The sequence below is a fragment of the Aethalodelphis obliquidens genome, unplaced genomic scaffold (assembly GCF_003676395.1).
Source record: "Aethalodelphis obliquidens isolate GAN/ISIS:26980383/991018 unplaced genomic scaffold, ASM367639v1 scaffold17, whole genome shotgun sequence".
NCBI lineage: Eukaryota > Metazoa > Chordata > Mammalia > Artiodactyla > Delphinidae > Aethalodelphis > Aethalodelphis obliquidens.
This window is the reverse complement of record NW_020837961.1, coordinates 6,975,833-6,999,706: the sequence shown is the minus strand read 5'-3', so window position 1 is coordinate 6,999,706 and position 23,874 is coordinate 6,975,833. Positions and strand designations below refer to the sequence as shown.

The window sequence follows — 23,874 nt, the reverse complement described above, 5'->3', positions numbered from 1 at the left end:
TGTGCAGGAACATTCAGAGATGGGTGTAAGAGGCTAAAGGATTCAAAAATAGACACATATATACATGAACCTGAAATATATCAGTGATGCCATGAACTAGTAAAGAAAATGACCTATTTAATAGAGAGTACTGATATAACTGGCTCAATTCTATGGAGAAAAATACCTATGGACCTTATGCAAAGTTACTCTTAAGATGTATTCAAAGTGAAAGTAAAACTGTAAGTGTAATAAATAGAAGTTTGTGACCTTACAAAGGTCTCTTTAAAACCCCCAAAACAATACAGGAAAAAAAAATACTGATGGATATTACTATTAATACATGAACACCAAGGAAACATTGACAAAATTACCAGTCTGATGAGAGATATTAACAGTCCAAAACTGATAAGGGATTACTATTTAAATCACACAAGGAACTTATGCAAATCAACAAAATAGACTATGACCCAGTGGAAAAATAGACAATGAACAGAAACACACCTGTTTCCCATTAGATCAAAGTGTACTATTTTAAAGATTTGAATGGGCAATTTACAAAAAGGAAACCCAAATGTTGAACAACTATATAAGGCAACGTTCAACCTTATTAGGAATCAGAGAAATGCAAAATAAAATGACACCTTATTTCAAAACCATTCAATTACAAAGATTAGGAAGCTGGATGGTACCAGTGCTGGTGAGGGTCTGGGTAGAACTGGTACTTTCATGCATGTAGTGAAATTGTAGACTGCTGCCGTTATTCTGGAGGGCAACCTGCCAGTTTTGGGTGAAATTAAATGTTTATATACCTGGGACTCAGCATCCCACCTCTTGTAACGTACCCACGGAGGAACTCATGAAAAGTCAACAGGGGAATCATGTATGAAGGTTTTGAAACAGCAGAAATATTGGAGCCAACCATTCACTATAGGAATGCGTAAGTACAATGCAGTGGCTGTACGTTAGGAAACACTAATATAGTCATCAGAATAACTTACTAGAGGTACCTACTGCAGAAGAAGTAATGTGTCAATCGTTGTTTCCGAACATAGAAAGATGCCTTTTTCAAAGTCTAAGCCTTTACTATTAGTCTCATGATACAAGACAAATTACCCAACTGCTTCTACTTAAGAAACAGACAACTCTTAACATCTGCTATTAAGTCTTTATTAGGAAGTAAAGTGCTCAGTATTACACATTAATGAAACTCTTGATTGTTGAGAGACTTGCATATGTAACAACTTCTTAATGATACCATTATAGAGGGGAAGATGATAGGGGAGGGAGAAGGAGGTAATTCTCCGTGACTAAAGAAGAAAAAACAATATGTAACTTATGAGTAAAGAGAAAGAACTCTGCAAAATTTTACAGGTGAAATGAAAAACAGTATGATACTAAGTATCATACAGACTTTCTAGTGACCATAATTGATATATGGCACCTGGTCAGTACACATGGATGCCACATCATGGCTGCACTTCAAATTGAAGTTTGTTTACATGTAACAACATGGTACACATACATAAATACGTACACGCAATATCCCTGGAATGCAAACTTTAGTACCTAGTAATAAAGAACTTTGTGTAGCATATTCAAAAGAAAGCAAAGATGGAGATGAGCCGTGGGAAATAACTGTTAAAGAAACCCAATCTGTGTCACTTCTGTAGAAGCCAGCTAAAAAAGGTCGGTTTGCTCATGTTCTCTTTGAAGATTTGCTGGCATATTCTACCAGTTAAATAAACAACGATGTGGGTTTAAACTACAGTATTAGAAACAGGCCTCTCTGCTATTCTCCAGGTGAGAGTTATTCACCAGCACTGCATTCTCTCTTGCTCTCAAAGGTCAGCTTACTCAGTTTTGAAAAATAAGATTTTCAGTTTTTGTTGAGAAATAGGTTTCTTCCCCATAAATTTGGGGAGGCCCTCTCCTATTAAAAACAAACAAACAAACAAAAAAAACAAAAATACTGCTGCAAACTCAAAAACTTTAGTTTATACCTTCTGATAATGGTTGAACTTCCAGTAACCCAAACTCCTTTTCATTAAATTGAGCTCCACTTGGGTTATAAATTCTAGTTTTGAAACGCAGGATCAAGAGAATTTGAGTTCTGTGTTCTTAAAATGGTATAAAACTCAAACCTTAGTTTTATAATATTTTATATGAATTTCAAAAGTCCTTAATATTTTGTGTAAAATGAACATATTTACTCAGTTAAAACGTTCAGTACATCCTAAAAGATTTAGTAAGTTGACCTTCCTAGATTAGTTACAACATTAAATTCAGTTGCAAATAAGTTGAGCCACATGGGAAAAGACATAAGGATGAATCTTTATATTAAACTAATTATTAGAAAAAAATCAAGTTTAGTGATTTGGCTCCTTCCAATTCTACTGTGCTATGGTCAGAGATGACACTGTAACCCACAATTGGTCTTTAGTGGTTTCATGCAGCTCATTTCAAATGAGAGTGAAAACAGTGTAAAAATTAAGAGAAATGGTTAGTCCCCCAGGCATTAGATATGATAAAATAACAAAAAAGCATAGTGTTCAACAACATTTATCGTAACCATTCATACAAATTCTAGCATAATGACTACATACCCATTCTATGGTTTGGGGTTCTTCTCTAGCTCTTTTAGAAAAGTGTACCCCAGGAAGGTAGTTGAAATAAAAGGCTCCTTTCTTAAAAGAAAGCTATGTATTAAGCCCATGAGCGAAGCCTCAGTGGAAAGGAATGCCCCTATTTTCCCTTCACACACTCGGCAAAAATGACAATACTGATTTTTGTGATTGGAAATAAAAAACTCAGAAGCCTTTTCACAGTTCTTTTTTTAGCTTTAAAAGGCTACTTCATTGTCAACTGAGGAGACTCAGTTATGGTACCAAGTGGGCATACCACTCAATATACTTTACAAAGATTTTCTTTTCTGTACTCAATATTTACACCTGGATTTCTTATATGAGAAAAAGAAAAAACATCTTCTTTGATCCATGGGCAAAGTTTATCTAAAATAAATTAAAGTGCAGAAGAATTAACGATTGGTCACAAAGACCAGCATCATATATGGTGGTCAGGGCATATAAATAGTGTACCTGTCACGGCAACTCAGGACAGTCACCTTCTCACCTATGAAGAACACATATAGTAGCACGTGTCCTACACGTGGATATTGGAACTCCCGTTTCCACCTCCACCTTCCATTCCTTCTGCAGATTGGGAGGATGAAGGGCGGGAGCTCCTGGGGCGAGGCTGACCATTTAGTCCCACCGGTGTGCCTACACCGTGACTTATTTGGGAAGCTGCATCATCGGATTCCCAGCGTTCCAACTCTTCCCGCACCAATCGTTCCATCTGTTCCCTGTGGATTTCACTGTCACGACCCAGCCTTTCATCCTAATCAAGGAAAGAGAAACCAAGATGTTGAGGCAGAGTGATGCATCCTCTCGTACTTAGAAATTGCCTTAGGAAATCTGGGGACCCAATCATCTGTACTTAGGTAAGGCTGGAGCAATAACACCAGCCTTAATGGCGATTCTGAGAATCAATGGAGTAATTTATAGTAATAAATTTATAGTAATTTATAGTAATTCTACAGTCCAGTTAGGGCAGTTAGCATCAGTGTGAGGAGTATTAAGGAAGCAACACCTCTGGGTTATCATTTTATCTGCACTGATCTGCAGGTATGGGGAAAAAACATCCTCTCAGATTAAGGGTTACAAACTATGACCCTGATACTTCATAGCATGAGGGTGTTTCTGTTTCAGACGACCACTGACCTCAGCCACTCCATCCAGCAGCCTTCCCAGCACCTCCCTTCTCTTCAGTTTGGCCCGCTCCATGATCTCCAGCTTCACTATCACAGCATCAATCTTGGACACAATGCTGCCGATGGAGTGTTCCATTCGGTCCACCCGTCTCACTAGGCTGCAGGAAACGTGGTTGAGAGGGGCAAAGCCACTGGCTTTTCGGCCCAGTTGGTTTGTCAAATGGAAATGCTAAGATTTTTTTTTTTCTTAAACAAGATTATGATCTAAACCACTCTCTAAATAGTCTCAAACTTTAGAGAGAAACTCTTATACACTGCTGGTGGGAACGCTAAACGGCACAACCTTTTCGCAAGTCAACACTGTATCAGAAGTACGCCTATCAGAAAAAGGTATGCCTGTTCTTTCTTTCAGATGTTCCAGTTTTCGAAAAGTTTTAAAGGACATAAGTATGTGCGTAATTTTTGGCTACAGGGATATTCCCTAGGGTTCTGCTTATTAATAGTGGGTCACTGAAAAATGGTTACTTTAAAAATTAACAGAAGATTGCTTAAATATATTATTCTTCATCTACACAACAGAATTCTAAGAAGACACCAGAAATTATACTGTGACAGTATTTAATGCAATAGAATGATGTTCACATTCTAATGATGAAATAGAAGGATGTGAGCTATAATGTAAATAAAGAAGTTAGAAAATAGTATGCTCACTTATGATCCTATTATCTTGAATAAACAAAATGTTATATAAACACTTTAAAAACATTTAATAGGAGACAAAACTTCTGGAATGGTGGCATGAGAGCCCTGGAGGCCCTCTCCCCATCGAAACAACCATAACTTCTGAGAATTATTCTTTTTTTTTTAATTTCTGGAAATTTTCTTAAGGGCATACAACAAACGAAGAAGCTTTTATTTAAGAAAATCCACTAAAGCAGCTGCACAGCACAGGGGATCAGCTCAGTGCTTTGTGACCACCTAGAGGGGTGGGATAGGGAGGGTGGGAGGGAGACGCAAGAGGGAGGGGATATGGGGATATATGTATACGTACAGCTGATTCACTTTGTTATACAGCAGAAACTAACACAACACTGTAAAGCAGTTATACTCCAATAAAGATGTTAAAAAAAAAAAGAAAATCCACTAAATTTCAGTAAGAATAAGAGTGATACTGGAGCCGCCATCCGCCCTCTCTCTTGCTCCCTAGGTCAGTGTGACAGAGCTCCACTGGGGGTGGGCGCGGCAAAGAACACCCAGCCCTATCCCGTCAGCTCCTAGAGGGGGGAGGGAGGGGCAGGCTGCCAGCATTTCTCATCCCTATGCCTCCACCTCCAGATCCACAATGCAGAGGCTCTAATCCAGGCAAGAGTGGATGAGAGGCAGAAGGCTCTTTTCTTCCACTCAGCTTCCAACGGTAGGGTGGATTTTCCATGCTGGGAGAGGGGAGCTGAGAACGCCAAAGGCTGCCATCCCAGCCCAGCGCCGTATTCATGAAGCAGGGGTGTCACTGTGAGAGAGATGGGCCAGCCGCTAGTTCTGGAGCAGTGGCACAGAAGTTTTGCCTAGGGGGAGAATCAGGCCATAGACAGAGCTCCAAAGCTTCCCCAAGTGAACTTGCTTTAATTTGGAACAAACTGTGGGTAGTCAAGCCTAAGAATGCTCTCGAAAACAGTGGCGACTGTAGTGATAAGCAGTTAAGAGGAGGCCGGTCACTTCATGAGATCATCAGGTTACACTGTTTACCGGCAAGTTTACCAGAAAGAACCAGGGAAAGAGCTAAGAAGACAGCTAAAGACTGGCTTCAAAACCTACCCCTGCAAAGGGACCTGCATTTCACTGCATCACACTGTGAAGAAATTTGTATCCCAAGACATTATTGAAAACAATAGGCCTATCAGCCAACAATTAGCAGAACCGAAGGGGCAGACGCAGAAGGCGTAACAGAGAGAAGAAGAAAAGGGAAAAGACAATGCAAGCCCTGCTAAAACCTCTGTCTTCCCAGGATGACGGTGTGTATGGTCAGCGTGTGACCTCTAAGAAGTGACGTCAGCAGCTTCACAACGTGGGGGAAACAGACTTCACTAAAAAACAAACGCATAAACGACAACAAAAACAAGCTCTGGGGGGAAGGGGAATTTATACATATATACAATGTTATTTAACGTCTCCAGGTTTCAAAAAAAAGAAAAAAATTACGAGACACAAAGAAAAAGGAAAATGTGACCCATACACAGGAAAGAAAAGCAGGCAACAGAAAGTGCCTTTGAGAAGGCCCAGATACAGGTAGACTCAGTAGACAAAGAAGTCCAAGTAGCTGTTCTAAATATATTCAAAGAACTAAATGAAATCATGTGTAAAGGAAAATAAAGGACAGTATGATGGTGTTGCCTCATCAGATACAGAATATCAATAAAGGGAGAGAGACTGTTAAAAAGAACCAAAGAGAAATTCTGGAGTTGAAAAGAATAAGAAATGAAATGAAAAATTCACTAGAGGGTCTCAAGACTACATATGAGGCAGCAGAAGAAAAACCAGCAAACTTGAAGATAGATGGGCAGAAACTATGCAATCTAAAGAAAGAACAGAGAGAAAAAAGAATGACAAAAAATGAACAGAGCCTAAGAGAAACATGGGATATCATTAAGACCCCAACTACACATAATGGGAGTCCCAGAAGAAAAGCAGAGAGAGAAAGGAGCAGAAAAACATGACGACATAGTGGTTGAAAACTTCCTATATCTGATGAACATATTATGCATCCAAGAAGTTTAATAAACTCCAAGTAGGATAAATGCAAAGAGATCTACACTCAGATGTATAGTAAGAATACTGAAAGACAAAGGCGAAGAAAAAAATCTTGAAAGCAGCAAGAGAAAAATGACTCGTCACATACAAGGGAACCTCAGTAAGACTAACATCTGTCTTCTCGTTAGAGACAGTGGGGACCAGAAGGTAATGAAGGTGAAATAAAAATATCCCAGATAAAGAAAAACAGAGAATTCATGCTAGTAGGCCTGCCTTAGAAAAGATACTAAAGGAAGCTCTTCAGGCTAAAAGCAAGTGATTCCAGATAGTCATTAGAATCCACATAAAAAAAAAGAGAGCACTGGCAATGGTAATTATTTAACTATAAAGGATAGTATCAATGCATATTTCTTCTTTTTTCTCTTAACTGATTTAAGAAGCAATTGTAGAAGATGATATGTACATACTTATATTATTGGGTCTATAACATATAAAAATGTAATAGTATATTTGATAATAACAGGACAAATGAGGTAGGTAAGAGCAAAGTTGCATTGGAGTACAGAAATGATGTCAGATAGTAACTTGAATCCACAGGAACGAATGAAGAGAACCAGGAATGGTAAGTAAGAAGGTTAATACAACAAACTCTATATACTTATCTCTTGTTTCTTGTCTCAGCTCCTTTAAGAGACATAAAATTATATAAAGTGATAATTATAAGAATGCAATGTTGGGTTTGTAATACACATAAGTAAATGTGTATAATAATGGCACAAAAAGGGAGAGGAGTTGATAGTTATATAGAAACGATATTTCTATACCTCATTGGATTAATTAACTTAGTATAAATATGAAGTAGATTCTGATAAGTTGATTTGTATATGTAAAGTCCTAGAGCAGCCACTAAGAAAATAACTAAAAAATACTGTGAAAAAAATCATTAAAGGAATTAAAATGTTACACCAGAAAATATTCACTTTATGTAAAAGAAAGCAGCAAAGAAGGAAAAGAGGAACAAAAAAGACCTATAGAAAACAAAAAATAAAATGGCAAAACTAAATCCAATTATAGCAATAATAACATTAAATATAAATGGAGTAAACATTCTAATTAAAAGGCAGAGATTTTCAGACTGGATAAAAAGACCAGATCCAACTATATGCTGTGTAAAGGAGACACACTTTAGATTCCAAGATACAAACAGGTTGAAAGTAAAAGGATGGAAAAAGATATATCATGCAAAAAGCAACCATAAGAAAGTTGGAGTTGCTATAGTAATGTCAGATAAAAAAGACTTTAAAACAAAAAAATTTACTAGAGATAAAGTAGGACATTTTATAATGAAAACAGGGTCAATCAATTAGGAAGACACACCAATTATAAACACGTATGCATATAATAACAGAATTCAAAATATACAAAGTAAAACCTCACAGAAATGAAGTCGACAATTTAATAGTAACAGTTGGGGAATTTAATACCCCACTTTCAAAAAGTGGATAAAACTAGGCAGAACAAGGAAATAAAAGAACTGAATAACACTAAAAACCAATTAGACCTAAAAAAACATCTATAGAATATTCCACTCAACAACAACAGAACATACCTCAAACACACATGGAACATTCTCCAGGATATACCATACGCTAGGCCATAAAAACATTAAAAAATAAACACATGTAAATGGAGACACAAACACCAAAATGTTAACTGACATTTTTGGTTGCTGGGAATATGAGAGATTTTAATATTTTCTTTTGTTTTTCTTTATTTGCTAATTTTCCTATAATGAACATATTACTTTTATAAAAAGAAAAAACACCAATAAAAGTTATAAAAAAGAACTGATGATTAGTAATGGAAAAGACAAATTGAGAGAGGTGGGAGGAACTACTTAGTGTCATTTTGATTCCTGTCAACTCAAATTCTGCCAATTCCTTTATACTTACACTTGAAACTCTTCGTAAGAAACCCCACTGGAGATGCTTCCCCTCCTTCTGGAGCTATGCCCACTGTCTTCATCATCATCCTCCTCAGAGTCATCCAGGCTTCGAGGGAAACTTCGGCTGCTCATGGGACGTGGTAAAGAGCTGTGATCCAAGTCCAGGTCCTCCTGGAGAACATGGTATCACTGAGTGATGAGCAGGAACCCCCAGACTCCACAGAAGCTTCACTGAGGGCATGGGCAAATGGGAAATGGGTGTGTGCCATTTACCCAGGATTTCTGTGAGGTTAACACCAGACTGTGATTCTCATACTTTTCAATTTTAGATTGGCAAATTTTCAAAACAGATTTTAATGACCAGCAAGAAGTTGCTAACTTTTTGTTTGGACAAGAAAGGACAGTAAAAACAGAGCAAAGCAGAGAAAAAAGTAAATGAAGAAATATATTATCATCTTTTCATAAAAGTTAACATAGGTAATAGCTACAAAGTAAGGAAGGATACAGTCTTAGAATAAGAATTGTATTAAATACAGCCATGTGAAAATATTACTCATTGTCTTCTTGTTCATGTTTCACTATGACTGAGGTTTTTCACCTGTTGGCACTGTTCGGTGGAGCAGCATTTGGAAACCACTGTTCTGTACTGTCTCCTCATAGGAAACGAGCTTTTTTGTGTGACGTTAATTTGTATTCTCTGTACCTCAATTACCATGATTTTTTGTTTGTTTGTTTAACCATTTATTTATTTATTTAATAAATATATTTAGTTTTATTTATTTATTTTTTGTTGCATTGGGTCTTTGTTGCTGGGCGTGGGGCTTTCTCTAGCTGCAAGCGGGGGCTACTCTCCAGTGTGGTGCACGGGCTTCTCACTGTGGTGGCTTCTCTTGTTGCGGAGCACGGGCTCTAGGTGCGAAGGCTTCAGTAGTTGTGGCACGCGGGCTCAGTAGTTTTGGCTCACGGGCTCTAGAGCGCAAGCTCAGTAGTTGTGGTGCACGGGCTTAATTAGTTACTCTGTGGCATGTGGGGTCTTCCTGGACCAGGGCTCGAACCCGAGTCCCCTGCACTGGCAGGCGGATTCTTAACCACTGCGCCACCAGGGAAGCCCTTAACCATCTATTTTTAAAGTTAAAGCTTTAAATTATGTTTTCTGATTATAAAAGCTCATGTAAGTTTATTTTTAACAGTTTCATAGTAAGTATTCAAATGGAAGGCAGCTGTTAGTTTTATTTTATTATAAATGATAATTTAAAGAACAACGAATTAATTGTATCTCTCCTGAGAAATCTTTTTTTCCCATTCTCATGGACATTGTGAAGTATATAACTACTCAGGTTTCCCCTCAAGTGGCTTTTCTAGAAAGCTTAGGGCTAAATTTGTTGCTCAATCTTATTAAGCATATGTATTTTTGTGGAATGCATTTTTTTTTAGTTTCATTCACATTCAGTTTTATATCTGTTTTGTTTTGCTTCACTCTTCTTTTTACATTTATGCTAACATTGCATTTTAATATATATATTTTTAAACTTTTTATTTTATATTGGAGTATAGCCAATTAACAATGTTGTGACAGTTTCAGGTGCACAGCAAAGCAACTCAGCCATACACATACATGTACGTGTATCCATTCTCCCCCAAACTCCCATCCTTTTTGGAGTAAGCAGGGTACTACTACATCAATTGAGAGAGAGAGAGAGAGAGAGAGAAGGAAAAAGAGAAGACACACACACACACACACACACACGCTCTCAGTAATCCACTACTTAGTAAGGTGTTTGAAACACGGTAGGTAATGAATCAATCATGTGCTCCTAAACTAGACCCACCCTCTCTTTTTCCAGGTCGTCTCTCATCTGCTGGTGCTCACGTTCTGTCAGTTCTTGGTCTCCATCCTGGTCGTACTTTGTGAATATTGCCTCAATCTCTGCATCAGTATGGCCCTTCCTGAAATTAGTGAGAGGTTACAGATGAACTCAATCATGTACGTGGTCCAGCCCATACACAGAGACATCCACATGCAGGAGGAAAGGAGAAACTGCTGAGTCAGGGCCAGTCCTCCTCTTACAATACATTCCAGAAAGACACCCACCTCTGAAAAAGAAGTGTCTTCATGAGCACTTGGGTCAGCCTATCACCAAGGATTTATCTTTACATAAGGACTTTCCCAGGGCCACAGAAATTTTGATTCTTACCCTTTGAGATCTTGTCGAAGTTCATCAAAGTTTAACTTGCCTCCCCCTTGCCGCAGACTCTCTGAAATGTCGTCCACGGTATTTTTCTTCAGTTTTAGTTTGACCAAGGCTTTATGGTAGCCCTGTTGGAAAGAGAAGACTTCATTTAGTTTACCCTCCTTTTGCATTTGCTCTGCCTTCCAATTGCAGTGGTAACTACTGTAAACCAGTGACAAGAACAGTGCCTGATGTAAGTGGGCCACAAAACAAGTATGTGTTGGATGAATGGTGGATGCATCCCGAGTTGTCTGTGAAGCTCTTGTGGGAGAGTTATATGGGAAGAGTCAGGGTCTTTCCATAAATCAAGAACTAGGGGCCTTTTGGTTTGTGTTCACGTTTAGGTTACAGGAATGAAAATCACTGTGTTCCACAGCTGTCTGTCTCAGAATATGTAGGAATGTGCAACAGTTCTTCAGAAAACTAAGAAACCTGAGTCATGGATTAATTATTTTCTATATTATTTCATAGTTGGTAATTTCCTTACATATGTCACGTGTGTAAAAAAATTTCGGTGACATGGAGATGAGGATCTTTCACTAATACATTGCAGGCAGACCTTGCTATGCATGGCAGCACGCGGCTGTGCAAACCCCCAGGCAACTGTGTGAAGCGATGCAAATGATCCATAGGAAAAATTATGATTGTTCTGTGACCTTTAAAACTTCTGTCAAAATGTTAAAACGTTAAAAACTCCCTTGGTGTTGGTTATAAATTTTAGGGAAATTTAAAAAATAGTAAAATGAATATTTTAGTATGTTGACATTTTTTTTGTTTGTTTGTTTGTTTTGTTTTTTTTTTTGCGGTACGTGGGCCTCTCACTGTTGTGGCCTCTCCCGTTGCAGAGCACAGGCTCTGGACGTGCAGGCTCAGCGGCCATGGCTAACGGGCCCAGCCGCTCCGCGGCATGTGGGATCTTCCCGGACCGGGGCACGAACCCGTGTCCCCTGCATCGGCAGGCGGACTCTCAACCACTGCGCCACCAGGGAAGCCCTTGTATGTTGACATTTTAAACAGTAGAAACATCGAAAATTAAAGTTTCACTTCTTTGTTAAAAAACGTATCTACAGCAGTCTGAACAGTGCTTGCATTCTTCTTGTTGTTGTGTAACTTACAATATAGAGCGAGCATCTTTTCTACGTCTTGATGAGTTATCATAATCCTTTCTTAACCTGTATCAGCTTCCAACATTTTATCCCTTGCACTTTCAAAGCTGTGAAATATCTCCAAGAGCTCCTTTAATGTGAAATTTGTTGCCAGTGTGATTTCCTCTGAGACACCTTTATCCTACTCATCACAGTCACTTTCCTCATTTATGTTGATAAATTTGCCTTCACTGAGTTCTTCTGGCTGCCGTCTAGCTCTCGAACGGTGGCAGTGTCAATGCTCCCCTGGCCAGCTACGTATTTCTTCTGTAAATCCATTACGTTTGTTTTTAATTTCACTTCCAGTGTTATCATTCCTTGTTTCTTTCCTATACTTTCTTCTTTGCTGGCCTATTCTCTATTTTAATTATGCGTATTTGTAAAATGTCACACGGTTTATCACTGGGAGATGAGGGCACAACACAACTACAAGTTTTGTATGTAAACTGAAGAGCAGATGCTCAGTGACCATCCTTGACTTTGAAAGAAGTGACATTATTAGTCACTGATTATGATGCACATCTGTTATTTATGTAACGACCTGAAGAGCTAGTAGTGAAGTTTGTCCTTCGTGCTATTACTCACAGTCAGTATACTGTAATAACTGAAATTTGAACTATGTTGAGAGGCTCGTGTTACTTAACTGAAATCACTGATACTGTGCACATCAGAACCACAGTACAAAGTGAGGACTGCTTGTATTACCCCGGGGATTTGCTAGAATGTAATCGACTATTATGCAAAATTCAGGGTAACACAAACGTTAGGTCCTGTCCAAGGGACTTTGTTTTACAAAGCGGAAGTTCTCTGTTTCAACATGATTCACAGACAACATTGTCCTGTGGTTTGAACCAAATGGAAAAATATTATGGTTAAGGAGCCACTGTGCGTTAGCTGAATGATGACAGGGAACGAGCTGTGTACTTCAGATGTAGTTATTTGTTGTTGTTGAAGTTTTATATTTTAAATCAAGCATAGAAGTCACATGAAGAAGAACAAAGCTGCCCAGCTTTCCTGCCCTGCCCTTCCATGAACAATTAAACGCTTCCTGAGAAGGTGCATAAGTGAAAGTTCTCAGGCCCTTAGGTCGTGGCCTTGCTCCAAGGACTTTTTCCTTTGACTATTTTAACACTTCCCTGGAAGGTCAGGGTAAAGAGTGAACAACAAAATATTTGCCTCTAAAACGTCTTTCCCTTTTTTTTTTTTAAATCGTAATTAAGATAGACGAAGGGAAAATGTCTTTATATAATCTTCCCTTCCCGTTTATTCTGAACTCTGGATCTGAAAGTGAGAGCCGACTAGAGGAGATATCAAAATAAATAAAGGGGATGAACCCAGGAGCTCAGCTCTTAAGAGGCAAAAGAGATTACTGAGAATTTAATTCTAGGGCACTAAAGGATTCCCAGAATTTAAGTTCAAGCTAGCATTATATCCATCTCTATCTCCGATGTAGAGAACATTTAAATTATTCCTGGAACACAGCAATCTACACTTTAAGTGGTGTCAATGGATCAATGTTGATTTGGCAATCCGGCTGAAACAATGTCCATTTTATATAGAAAATAAAACGCTTCTGAGAATTAGGGCTTGTCATACCTTTCTGACAAGATCCGAGAGTTCCATTTCCGCTTTCTGCTGGGCCAGATCAGATTTAACTTCAGAGTAGGCATCATTGATGATGGCCAAAAACATATTCTGTGTGTAAACCAAAGGCAGGTAGAGATTAAAGAAGAAACCTAAACATATTTTGTTAACATCAATCTAAAATTTGACATGTCTTTTTCTTTTTCTAACAATTTGAGTATTTTATGAAGTCATCAATTAATAGCTTTGCTACCAAATTCTTTGGGAAAATTAGTTTTTCCATTGTCATGGCAAGGGAAAATGCAATATATATTCTTACTTACAAAACCATACATTGATATATTTTGCAAAAAGAGACAATAATGAAATAGAACAAAATATTAATGTATTTACCTATGAACGGTGGGATTATTTTATTACTTTTGCTTAACTGTTCTCTACATTTTTTCATCTGACATAAATCATTAGAGGTGTAGAACTCTAAAGAGCTCCTCAAATTTCAAGTCAACACAGACAAGTGGAATTCTATGCTCATTCCAAATATTGTTATAATAGTTGAGATTCCAGAACATATTCTAAGGAGGTAAAAAGACCTCTGCAAACAGAAACATGGCAGGCCTAGTAGAAAGAGAGTCAAGAAAAGCTTAATGCTAAAGACAGAGACTTTGGAGTCAAGCAAACTTGGGTTTCTGTCTTGGCGCTGCAAGACTATATTGTGTAACTCTTCTACTCCTAATTTGAAATTTTGTTTGTTTTTACATTTATAAAATGGGAGAAATAGTAGTACCTCCCCTACAGATTTGTTGTAAGGATTAATGAGTTCATCTACGTAAAGTGCTTAGGACAGGGCTTAACGGATGGCAAGTGCTACATAATTTATAGCTACTATTATTATTCAGTGGTGGTTAGTTCATTTTCCTGACTTGTCCCTTCCCCACTATAACGGGTTGTATTTCTAACACCTATTTCCAACGGGTTTCTCAAAGCACCACACCCACTGATCAGGCCCTTCTTTAACATGCCCTTCCATTGTTTTTCCTTTTTAGCGTGTAACTATGGTTTGTGACTGTACAGTTGTGTACTACGTCTGTTCTCCCCACAGGTCTGTGGAATCTTCATGAGGAGAGGGTTGGTATCTATTTTCCTTACCACTTGCATCCCCAGTACCCAGCACATTGCCTGGAATATAGTGGCTCAGTAAATATTTATTGAATGACTGATGAATGAACAAATGAGAGCTCTATTATTTTGATGAGCTGCTAAATCTCTATGAATTAAGGAGGAATACCGTTTAAGATTCTGTAGCAGAAATGAGAACAGGATATAAAATACACGTAAGTTCCTGGCTTAATGCCTGATTCTAAGGGTGGACAGTTGCAGTCAGTGGACCATGTCCCACCTTCGCCCATCCAACACAGGCATCTAATGTTCTATTTCTGTTTCCAAATGATGGTTAGCTAACGCCTGCAAGTGTCTTAGTTGAAATGGATTAAAGTGTGTGTCCTCTGAAGAGATTTCAGAACATGGAAAGTGACTGAGAATGGCTCTCGAAGGTGTGGGGAGAGGAAGTTCACCTCGTCTCCATCCTGTCTCACAAGCTTCACTTAATTGTGGGATGGACTTTGCAACAGGAGGTCTTTCCCTGTTGATGCCAGGGCTTTTGCTTCCTGACTCAGCTGAGCCTCCGCATGCCACTGTGGCTTTTTAAGTGGCGGCAATACGTTAACTCCCAGCAGTCATCTCAGAACAGTGGCCAGCCCTGCACTTGGCTTGCCATTAAAAAAAAAAAAAAAAAAAAAAAATCTGTATTGACAGTAGCTTCCTCTCTCTCTGGAGGGTACAGGGAGAACAGTTCCTTTTTGTTCAGTGGTACAAATAAATATTTCAGTATAAACACAAAAACTAAGAGCTTTTCATGTTTTAGTGATTGATCTGATAAAATAACTGAATAACGTAGGTGCACTGCCTACTAGAGGACAACATTCAAACAAGCCCACACTGGAGCATTTCCAATTGCCACCATCGCGTCCCTCACTTGGCAGACTGACGTACAAAGAACACTTAGGTGGCCTGAGATTTTTATTCTCTTAGTAGACATTCAGGGATTCAGCTGCTCCAGAATTCAAAGTACTACCAATGTTAGAGAGTAACAAAGGCTTACTCTTCCCTCTTTTTTTTTCTTTAATATATAACAGGAAAGAGAAACTTTTTTTTTTTTTGCGATAAGCGGGCCTCTCACTGTTGTGGCCTCTCCCGTCGCGGAGCACAGGCTCTGGACGCACAGGCTCAGTGGCCATGGCTCACGGGCCCAGCCGCTCCGCAGCATGTGGGACCTTCCCGGACCGGGGCACGAACCCGCGTCCCCTGCATCAGCAGGCGGACTCTCAACCACTGCGCCACCAGGGAAGCCCTAAAACTAATAATGATACATGCATACAGCAAGACATAAATGGATTTGCATGCTATTCCTGACTCTTTCAGTACCATTAAAGTACATCTAATTCTCAATCAGTGAATACATATACGTAAGCACTAAATACCTGGACCAGCTCTGGAGCTCTTACAACTGAATTAATGAACTTGATACAAAGGATCTTTAGAAAATCCATTAAAAATGGAAACAATTTTTTTTTCTTCAAATGGTTAAGATTTTATTTTCTTAAGGAAAATCTTAAGTGTTAGTGTTTAAATGAAAAATACCCATGCCTAGGTTAAGCTCACTTAATTTAATACTTTCTTAGTGGAGTGGACAATAAATGTATAAATGTTAACATGAAGAAAAAAATGCCTTTTAAAAAATCTTAATTAATTTAAGGCCAAAATGTTAAAAATGTGCATCTGTACCAAATCAAAAGCATAAAAGAATTATTTTTGAAAATAATACTTAAAGCCATTTCCATTCATTGTGAGATTTAGTTTTAAATTAAAATTTGAATACTTTTTGTAGGCAGTCTCTAGATATATTAAATATGAGTAAGTTAAAACAACCTATCTTGATCTTGAGACGCAATAATTCACTCAAATGTTACTCCTGACACCCTGCCTCTGGCTGGCTTTGTCAGTTTCTATTTTTAAAAAAGAAAAGAAGAAGGAGAGAAATGAAAAGTCACTCAAGCAAGTGACCACGAAAGTGCTGACACTCGTGTTAAAAAAAAGCATGTAAGCGTATTCTACTTCTTAAAGGGCAAAGCACTATTTTAGGAAACTATACATTTGCACTTGATCTACTTTTTTTTTGCACTGAGTACATATATAAACGAAAGATCATGGAAAAAAATACTTGGTGAAGACTTAAAACTGTGAATGAATGAGAAGTAAAATAAAATATGTTTCCTAATATCTACGTTTTTTACTATTCCTGAGTCTTTAAAAAATTGATAGGGAATAAAGTGCGAGAGAAAAGAAGAGATGATGATTTATGATGGTGATACATGAAGTCTAAAGCACCTCGGTATAAACAACAGTATACATACCAACAGGATGAAGAACATAAAGAACACAAACGTAGTGAAATAGATTGGTCCCAAAACTCGATTAGCTTCCTCCATCTCTGCGAAGTTGACGTCACCCAAAATGATACGGAATTGAGTGAAGCTACAAAAATAAAACAAAGCACAACACCACAGTACGAAAACAAAGCATGTCCAGCATTCTTCTGACGTAACATTTCTTAAGAGATGATTTCATACTTCTGGACCTTTTGTTTTTTAATCAGCGTGGAAAGCTACCAAATAACAGAAACGTGTCAACCCCTTTGGAAAACTCTTGTTACTCATATGAGCAGCTAGAGCCTTCTAGAATCAAAAGAATATGCTTTCGTGCTAACTGTGTTATTTCCGTTTGGTAAAAAGAAAATATATTATTAGATGGCTTATAAAGCAATAGGCTCGAAGAAAGTAAAACGTAATCTGGGTAAAATATAATAACCCTAAACCTTCACAATGGTCACCCTGAGTCTAAGTTTAAAATCTCGTAAGAAAGAAAGATTTTTGAAGGATAGTCAAAATTGTACATGTATGAAGATGCACTATTTCAATGCACTTAGAGTGGGGTTGAGAATTGCACGTTGCCAGATGCTGGGTCTCTATCAGTACAGTTGTTTCCATTCCTGACTTTCATCAGACAGCAACGTGAATTAGGGGTCCTCGTGCACAAAGCCCCATTAACTCCTATTAACACGATCATCTTATTTCCTAACTAACTCCTTTCTAAGTGACATGGAAGTCTGAAATGGTTTTTCATAGCCTATTTGAGAACTTTGGAAAAAGACGGAAAATTCCTGTATTGGTTTGAGCTTCTCCTAGAATATTAGAAATACCCTTTTCTTCTTAGAAAATAGGCTGAAGTTTGAAGTTTATGGCAACATTATTTAATAGGAATAAAAGTATAGGCAAAGGTCTCTCTTAAATGCTACCATCTGCATTTGGTGCTAAGAAGACCTCAGTCTTTGGAACAGAGTTGGCTTACTATAGCTGTTCTTCTATATCTTACTACTTTCGGGCTCTGTCTTAAACATTAGTGTTTCAGAAGGTATTGTCATCTTTGCATTGATGGGTCAATGTTTCTGGGAAAGAGAATCAATTCTCTTTTTTGTTGTTGTTTTTTTATTTTGTTTTGTTTTTTTGCAGTACATGGGCCTCTCACTGTTGTGGCCTCTCCCGTGGCGGAGCACAGGCTCCGGACGCGCAGGCTCAGCGGCCATGGTTCACAGGCCCAGCCGCTCCGCGGCATGTGGGATCTTCCCGGACCGGGGCATGAACACTTGTCCCCTGCATCGGCAGGCGGACTCTCAACCACTGCACCACTAGGGAAGCCCTAATTCTCATTTTAAACAACTGCTTTTAAGTACTTGGTAGTTAAATAGCCACCGTGAAGATTTCTTTAACCTTGAGAAGGCAGCACTGTCTATGATTAAATTTTTCTTCTTAATTTCATACATACTTACATACACTCTTGGAAAGTACTGAAGTCATCAACCTGAGTGCCAAAGACAAGGTATGCCAACTGAGCGTATGCTAAGAAAATAATGAAGAACATAATTGCAAAGCCAAAGAGGTCTTTGGCACACCGCGACATGGTTGTGGAGAGCTGACTCATGGTCCTGTTAAAGTTGATGAATTTGAAGAGCTGTAAAAGAGAGGGAAGATGAGATACGAGGATGAATGAGTAAACAAACTGCGGTATATACATGGGATGGGTCATTATTCAGCCCTACGAAGGAAGGAAATTTTGATTCATGCTACAACACGAATGAAACTTGAAAGCACTGTGCTAAGTGAAATAAGCCAGACACGAAAAGACAAATATTGCATGATTCCACTTACGTGAGGTACCTAGAGTAGGGAAATTCACAGAGACAGAAGGAGAACAGAAGTTACCAGGGGCTGCGGGGAGGGGGAAATGGAGAGTTAGTGTGGAATGGATAAAGAAGTTGCAGCTGGGATGATGAAAAAGTCCTGGACACGCACAGTGGTGATGGTTGCACAACACTGTGAAGGTACTGAATGCCATTGAGTTGTACACTTAAAAGTAGTTAAAATGGAAAATTCTGTTATGTATATTTTACAACAGAAAGAAAGAGAGGACAAAAATGACTTGCTTTTTTTCAAATCCAGCCACTTATATTTTCTCATTTATAGTGAAAACAAGTTTAATTATAATTAAAATGACCATTGATATTTTTCTCCTAGAAAGATTAAAACAAAGGAGGAAAAACCCCACAAATGAAAACTAGCTAGATAAATGACAAGGACCTACTGTGTAGCACAGGGAACTATACTCAACATCTTGTAATAACCTATAATGGAAAAGAATCTGAAAAAGAATATATGTACGTACATAGGTATGTAACGGAATCACTTTGCTGTACACCTGAAACTAACACAACGTTGCAAATTAACTGTACTTCAGTAAAAACAAAAAGAGTTAACATAAAAAAACACTAGTTAAGGGACTTCCCTGGCGGTCCAGGGGTTAAGACTTCACCTTCCAATACAGGGGGTGTGGGTTCGATCCCTGGTCGGGGAGCTAAGATCCCACATGCCTGGCGGCCAAAAAAAACCAAAACATAAAACAGAAGCAATATTGTAACAAATTCAACAAAGACTTTAAAATTGGTCCACGTCAAAAAAAAAAAAAAAAATCTTTAAAAAGAAGACACTAGTTAAAAAAACCTCCAGAAAATACTTATTGTATATTAACAGTCACTGCTTGTGCATCAGCTTTGTGCCAGGCATTGGCCAGGGCTTGGAGTGAGGATTTGAACCGGGCTCTATCTGACTGCACAGCCACACGGCGCATTTCTGTAGACAGGCACAGAGGGTACTGCCCAGGTTCGGCAGCTCGAGCCCAGAGGGCAGGACATACCGCACGGCTCTAGCTAGGAGTCTCGGCGGAAGGAAGTGGGCAGATCCGTTAGAAGCTGAGCTCCAATCTCTGCCTTAAAGAACCTAATGGTTCACAAGGTCTCGGGGGCAAGATATTTACAGGCGAAGCACTAAATGAGATGAACACCCTGAGGCACACGCTGAAAGGAAACCTCTAGAATTGTACTTAAAGACCTCTTATAAAGCGCATCCGGCACAACAAAATGTTTCTGACGGTTGTTGTAATCACATTACTTGACACGATTCCTCGTAGTATTTCTATGAGATCTTGATTATTGTTCTGTTTTGTGATAAAGGTACGGTACGTTAGTGATGGTTTCTCTTGAACGAACATGTAACTGAATAAATAGCGCGAGAGATGCAGGACGAGGTCTAAGCCCTCTGATAAATCTCAGGCCTTCCAGATGTGAATAACAATTCGGGAAAACAAGTAACTGTTTGGAAAGTACCTTCTAGAATGGTGCTCTTCAACAGAATTTTCTCTGATGATGGAAATGCTCTGTATTTCCGCTATCTAAGACAGTAGCCACTAGCCACATATAGACACCGAACACTGAAGATGCGGCCAGAGTGACTGAGGAACTGAATGTTTAATTGCACGTCATTTTAATTAATTTAAATTAAAATCTAAACAGTTACTTGTGGCTGACAGCTCCTATCTGGATGGTGCAATCGTAGAACTTAAGTGGTGACAAGCTGGCAGCTGGCCTCAAAACAATGACATTTCCTCAACCTCCAGAATTGAGGCTCATCGTATATGAAGTGACCTGAGCTTTCACGCACGAGGAAAGGCACGTGATGCCTTGGGAGAAGAAGGAAATGAGTCGTGAAGGTACTACTCGGAGGACCTGTCTGTCCCAATCTCAGTTCTAGGTAAAGCTTCTCTGGCCTCCACCTGGAAAGGAGGCAATCCTTCCGGAGAACATTTCCAGGGCAGGATCTCTCCCTTTCCTTTCCCCACCCTTCCCCTCCTTTCTTCTTAGTTCCTTTTCCTTCACCTGGTTCACCCCACTTACGGTGAACCTGTCTCTGGGTTAGCACAGCCAGGGGCCCCCAGGCCCAGGTGACACTCAAAGGTCTCTTAATGCATTTGTTAAATGAAAGCTCCAAAGCCAGGTCTTCCAAGAGTGCAGGTAGCAGGCAGGCAGTGAGATGGACGGTCACGTGAGTCCTGCGGGCTGACTTTACTCGTAAACACGGGACTGGCTGCCTACACTTGGCCACAGAAACCAATTCAAGTCCTTCAGCATTTTGTGTGACTCACGTTAATAAAAAGACGAAAACGATATTAAAGATCTGAACCTGAAATTTATAAATTACCTTAATCCAGACAAAAAATACTATGACAGCAGCTATGTTGTTGAACTGTATTTGCCAGTATGCCAGATTCTCAAAGTTGGGGAAAGCACTTTGATCTTCTAGAAACTGGAGGAGCACCTCCACATTCGATGTTCTGTGTATGTTGATTCCCGCAGCTACCACTGACAGCTGGAAGACAAAAGATTTAGCTATTAGTGCAGTGTTCTAGAAATATATAACTCACCTTAAAGTGACTAGTTTATCTTCCTTCACAAATGTATTAATTCGAGGGCCCACCATTCTACTCACCCAACGGCATGCATAAACTAAGTCACTCACAGGGAGGGAAAGTGTTGAGCACTGCCGTAAAAAAGGAAAAGAATGTATTGCTCGCACTTCCTTGGTTAGGAACAGAAACCCAGTGAGCGCACGTGTGCACGCATGTGCCTGCACACGCACGTGCACACACCCGAGAGATGTCACTTCATTACAAAAGGAAACTCAAACAGGAACGCCTTCTGTTTTATTCTTCCACCTTCACGTAAATCACTTTCCAGCCTTGTGCTTTCCCAGGCCTCGTCTCGCTCTGTTTTTATTTGCGGGGCTTCTTTTTTTCATCTTCCAGCCATCTATTCTTTCCTTTATTCAACAAACACATGGTGGATATCTGTGTACACAGCACCGTGTGAAGGCTCGAGAGGAACAAATACAAGTGAAAAGTACAAACCTCGTCCTCGAGAAGTTTATACTCTGGTTCAAGAGCAGACAAACACCCAGAGACAAAGAGCACAAAAACCTTCTAAGAAGCTGGCATCACACCACACAGGGGAAGGGTGCAACAAGACATGCTCAAAGGAGCGCCCGTGACAGGGAAGAATGAGCTTGGTCTTAGATGGCGGGAACGAAGGGCACAGAGGGCTCGACAAGGCTCGCAGTGGGTACATGTGAGCCAAGGGTCCCCCACTTGCTTGCTTCTGTCCTTTAACTCATGACCATACAACTCTTCACATCTGCTTTGGTTCTGGCCTATAAAAATCCGAGGGGAACGCTGGGCCCGCCTCGCACCCATCACCACTGGATGAACGTGTATGTGTGTAAAGAGCTAGGGGTCAGCCATAACCACCGGGCCCCCACATGGACCCCGAGTCCACGGCATGCGGGCTACGGCAGGTGCCGTGACCTCCGCGGTCCATCTCTCTCTTCTCACAGATGATGGCCAAGGACCACTGCATCAGCCCTTCTTGAGCTGCCTGTCTGGTGATTATCAGAGTCAGGGTCTGCCTGTCTGCCAGCCTCGGCTGCAAAAGCCAGCCTCACCACCGTCCTTGTCTTCCCCGTGAAGGGTTCCCAGACTTAGTCTAGTATTTTTGCACTGGTGCTAAGAATACTTCCCTTGAGCTCTCTGGAATACCCTGATAAGTGTTTTTCTTCATGGACTTCACTGAGAAAAAAGGGCTGACTGACTGAATCTGAAAATAACCCTTTACCGACTCTCACTAGGTATCCTTTGTTTTTGCTCTGCCCAGGGAAAGTGTTTATAAAAATATGGAACATGGGGTCATTTATACAATGCCATAGAAATACACTAAATTTCCTGAGCCTCTTCCTTCAAAATAGAGAATGAGAGAGAAGCAGAGAGGAAAGAGGTTCGGTGGGCATTTGGGTCGTTACGTGGCTCTGAGTTTTCTTGGAGATTCTCATCTCTTACCTACAAAAGGACTTTCTTCGTTTGGCATAAGCTTCACGGAAAGCGTGCCCTATTTCTAAAGGGTCAGAGAAGGTTTCAGAGGAGAAGTAGGATTCCAGTAGCCGTTCCTTGTTCTCATGAAAGCACACTGCCTGAACTGTTGTCTTGTCAGCACTGAGTTAAAAAAAATAAGAGCACAGGGAAGCAAGTATTCAAAGAAACACTTGCAAAATTCTGCAGCTGCTTAGCCAAGAAACTAGCCTCACTTTCCATGATGTCATCAGCTATTTTTCCAGCGGTCTCCAAGGTGGGTACGAGGCAATTCACTGGGGTGTGAGATGAAAACATTAAAACGTATAGGCAGGTGATAAGAAAGTGTTAGAATTCTACTTGTATTTATTTTTATCCAAATATTTCAAATTCTATGCTGTGTATGTTTTTACAAATGTAATTACACCACTACACACACACACACACTTTATAAATAAAAATACACTAGGGTGTGGCATTTCACTGATATGTGCACATAATCAAAAAGCTGAATGCCGCGGACTAGTCCTTTGCTCACACTGAAGGTATTCGGTTAAAAAAAAAAAGAAAACATTAATTAGCATAATATCACACCCACTTTTTTACCATTATTCTCAATGACAGAAACATAAACGTATCCATGTAAACTAAAAAAGCAAAGTTTGCATCCTTAGGGCTCCAAATAATAATTGTTTTCCAGAACGATTTTCAGTGTATATGAACTGCCCTCTGCCACCGTGCAGTACAGAAATATTTTGAAAAATTATTTCCCATATCATCGCCTTTCCTGCCTCCTTAAGTACGGAAATTCTTCTGTAATTCTGTTCATTATTAATCTGTTGAGAATTTGGGAATCAAGAGTTTAGCTGCAGGAATTGTGATGTTACACAGCCATCGTGAAAGAAGGGGTGCACTTCTAACTGCATCAGGATCAGATGGGTTCCGTGCTGTATCCTACAGGAACGTATATTTTATGTAAAAGTTATTTCTGAAGTACGCATGTATGTGGCGTGAGGGCGGTGGCAGAGTGGCTAAGAGGGTTATCGTGAGGACTAAATGAACGTGCCGTAG

The 23,874-nt window shown here is 39.5% G+C and overlaps 1 protein-coding gene across 2 annotated transcripts in view; it reads right to left on the bottom strand.

The window, feature by feature from the left end:
• Window positions 1-1,127: 1,127 nt before the first annotated feature.
• The window catches only part of PKD2 (polycystin 2, transient receptor potential cation channel), a 49,168-nt gene continuing 26,421 nt past the window's right edge, over window positions 1,128-23,874 (bottom strand). For both annotated transcript variants that reach the window (XM_027116879.1, XM_027116878.1), the window contains 9 exons: window positions 21,108-21,275; window positions 18,347-18,528; window positions 16,875-16,995; window positions 13,414-13,512; window positions 10,637-10,758; window positions 10,271-10,388; window positions 8,449-8,612; window positions 3,762-3,909; window positions 1,128-3,378 (listed from right to left, as the gene is read on the bottom strand). In XM_027116879.1, the coding sequence (XP_026972680.1) occupies window positions 3,142-3,378; window positions 3,762-3,909; window positions 8,449-8,612; window positions 10,271-10,388; window positions 10,637-10,758; window positions 13,414-13,512; window positions 16,875-16,995; window positions 18,347-18,528; window positions 21,108-21,275 (1,359 nt within the window). In that variant the 3' untranslated portion in view covers window positions 1,128-3,141. The remainder of the gene's footprint in view (window positions 3,379-3,761; window positions 3,910-8,448; window positions 8,613-10,270; window positions 10,389-10,636; window positions 10,759-13,413; window positions 13,513-16,874; window positions 16,996-18,346; window positions 18,529-21,107; window positions 21,276-23,874) is intronic.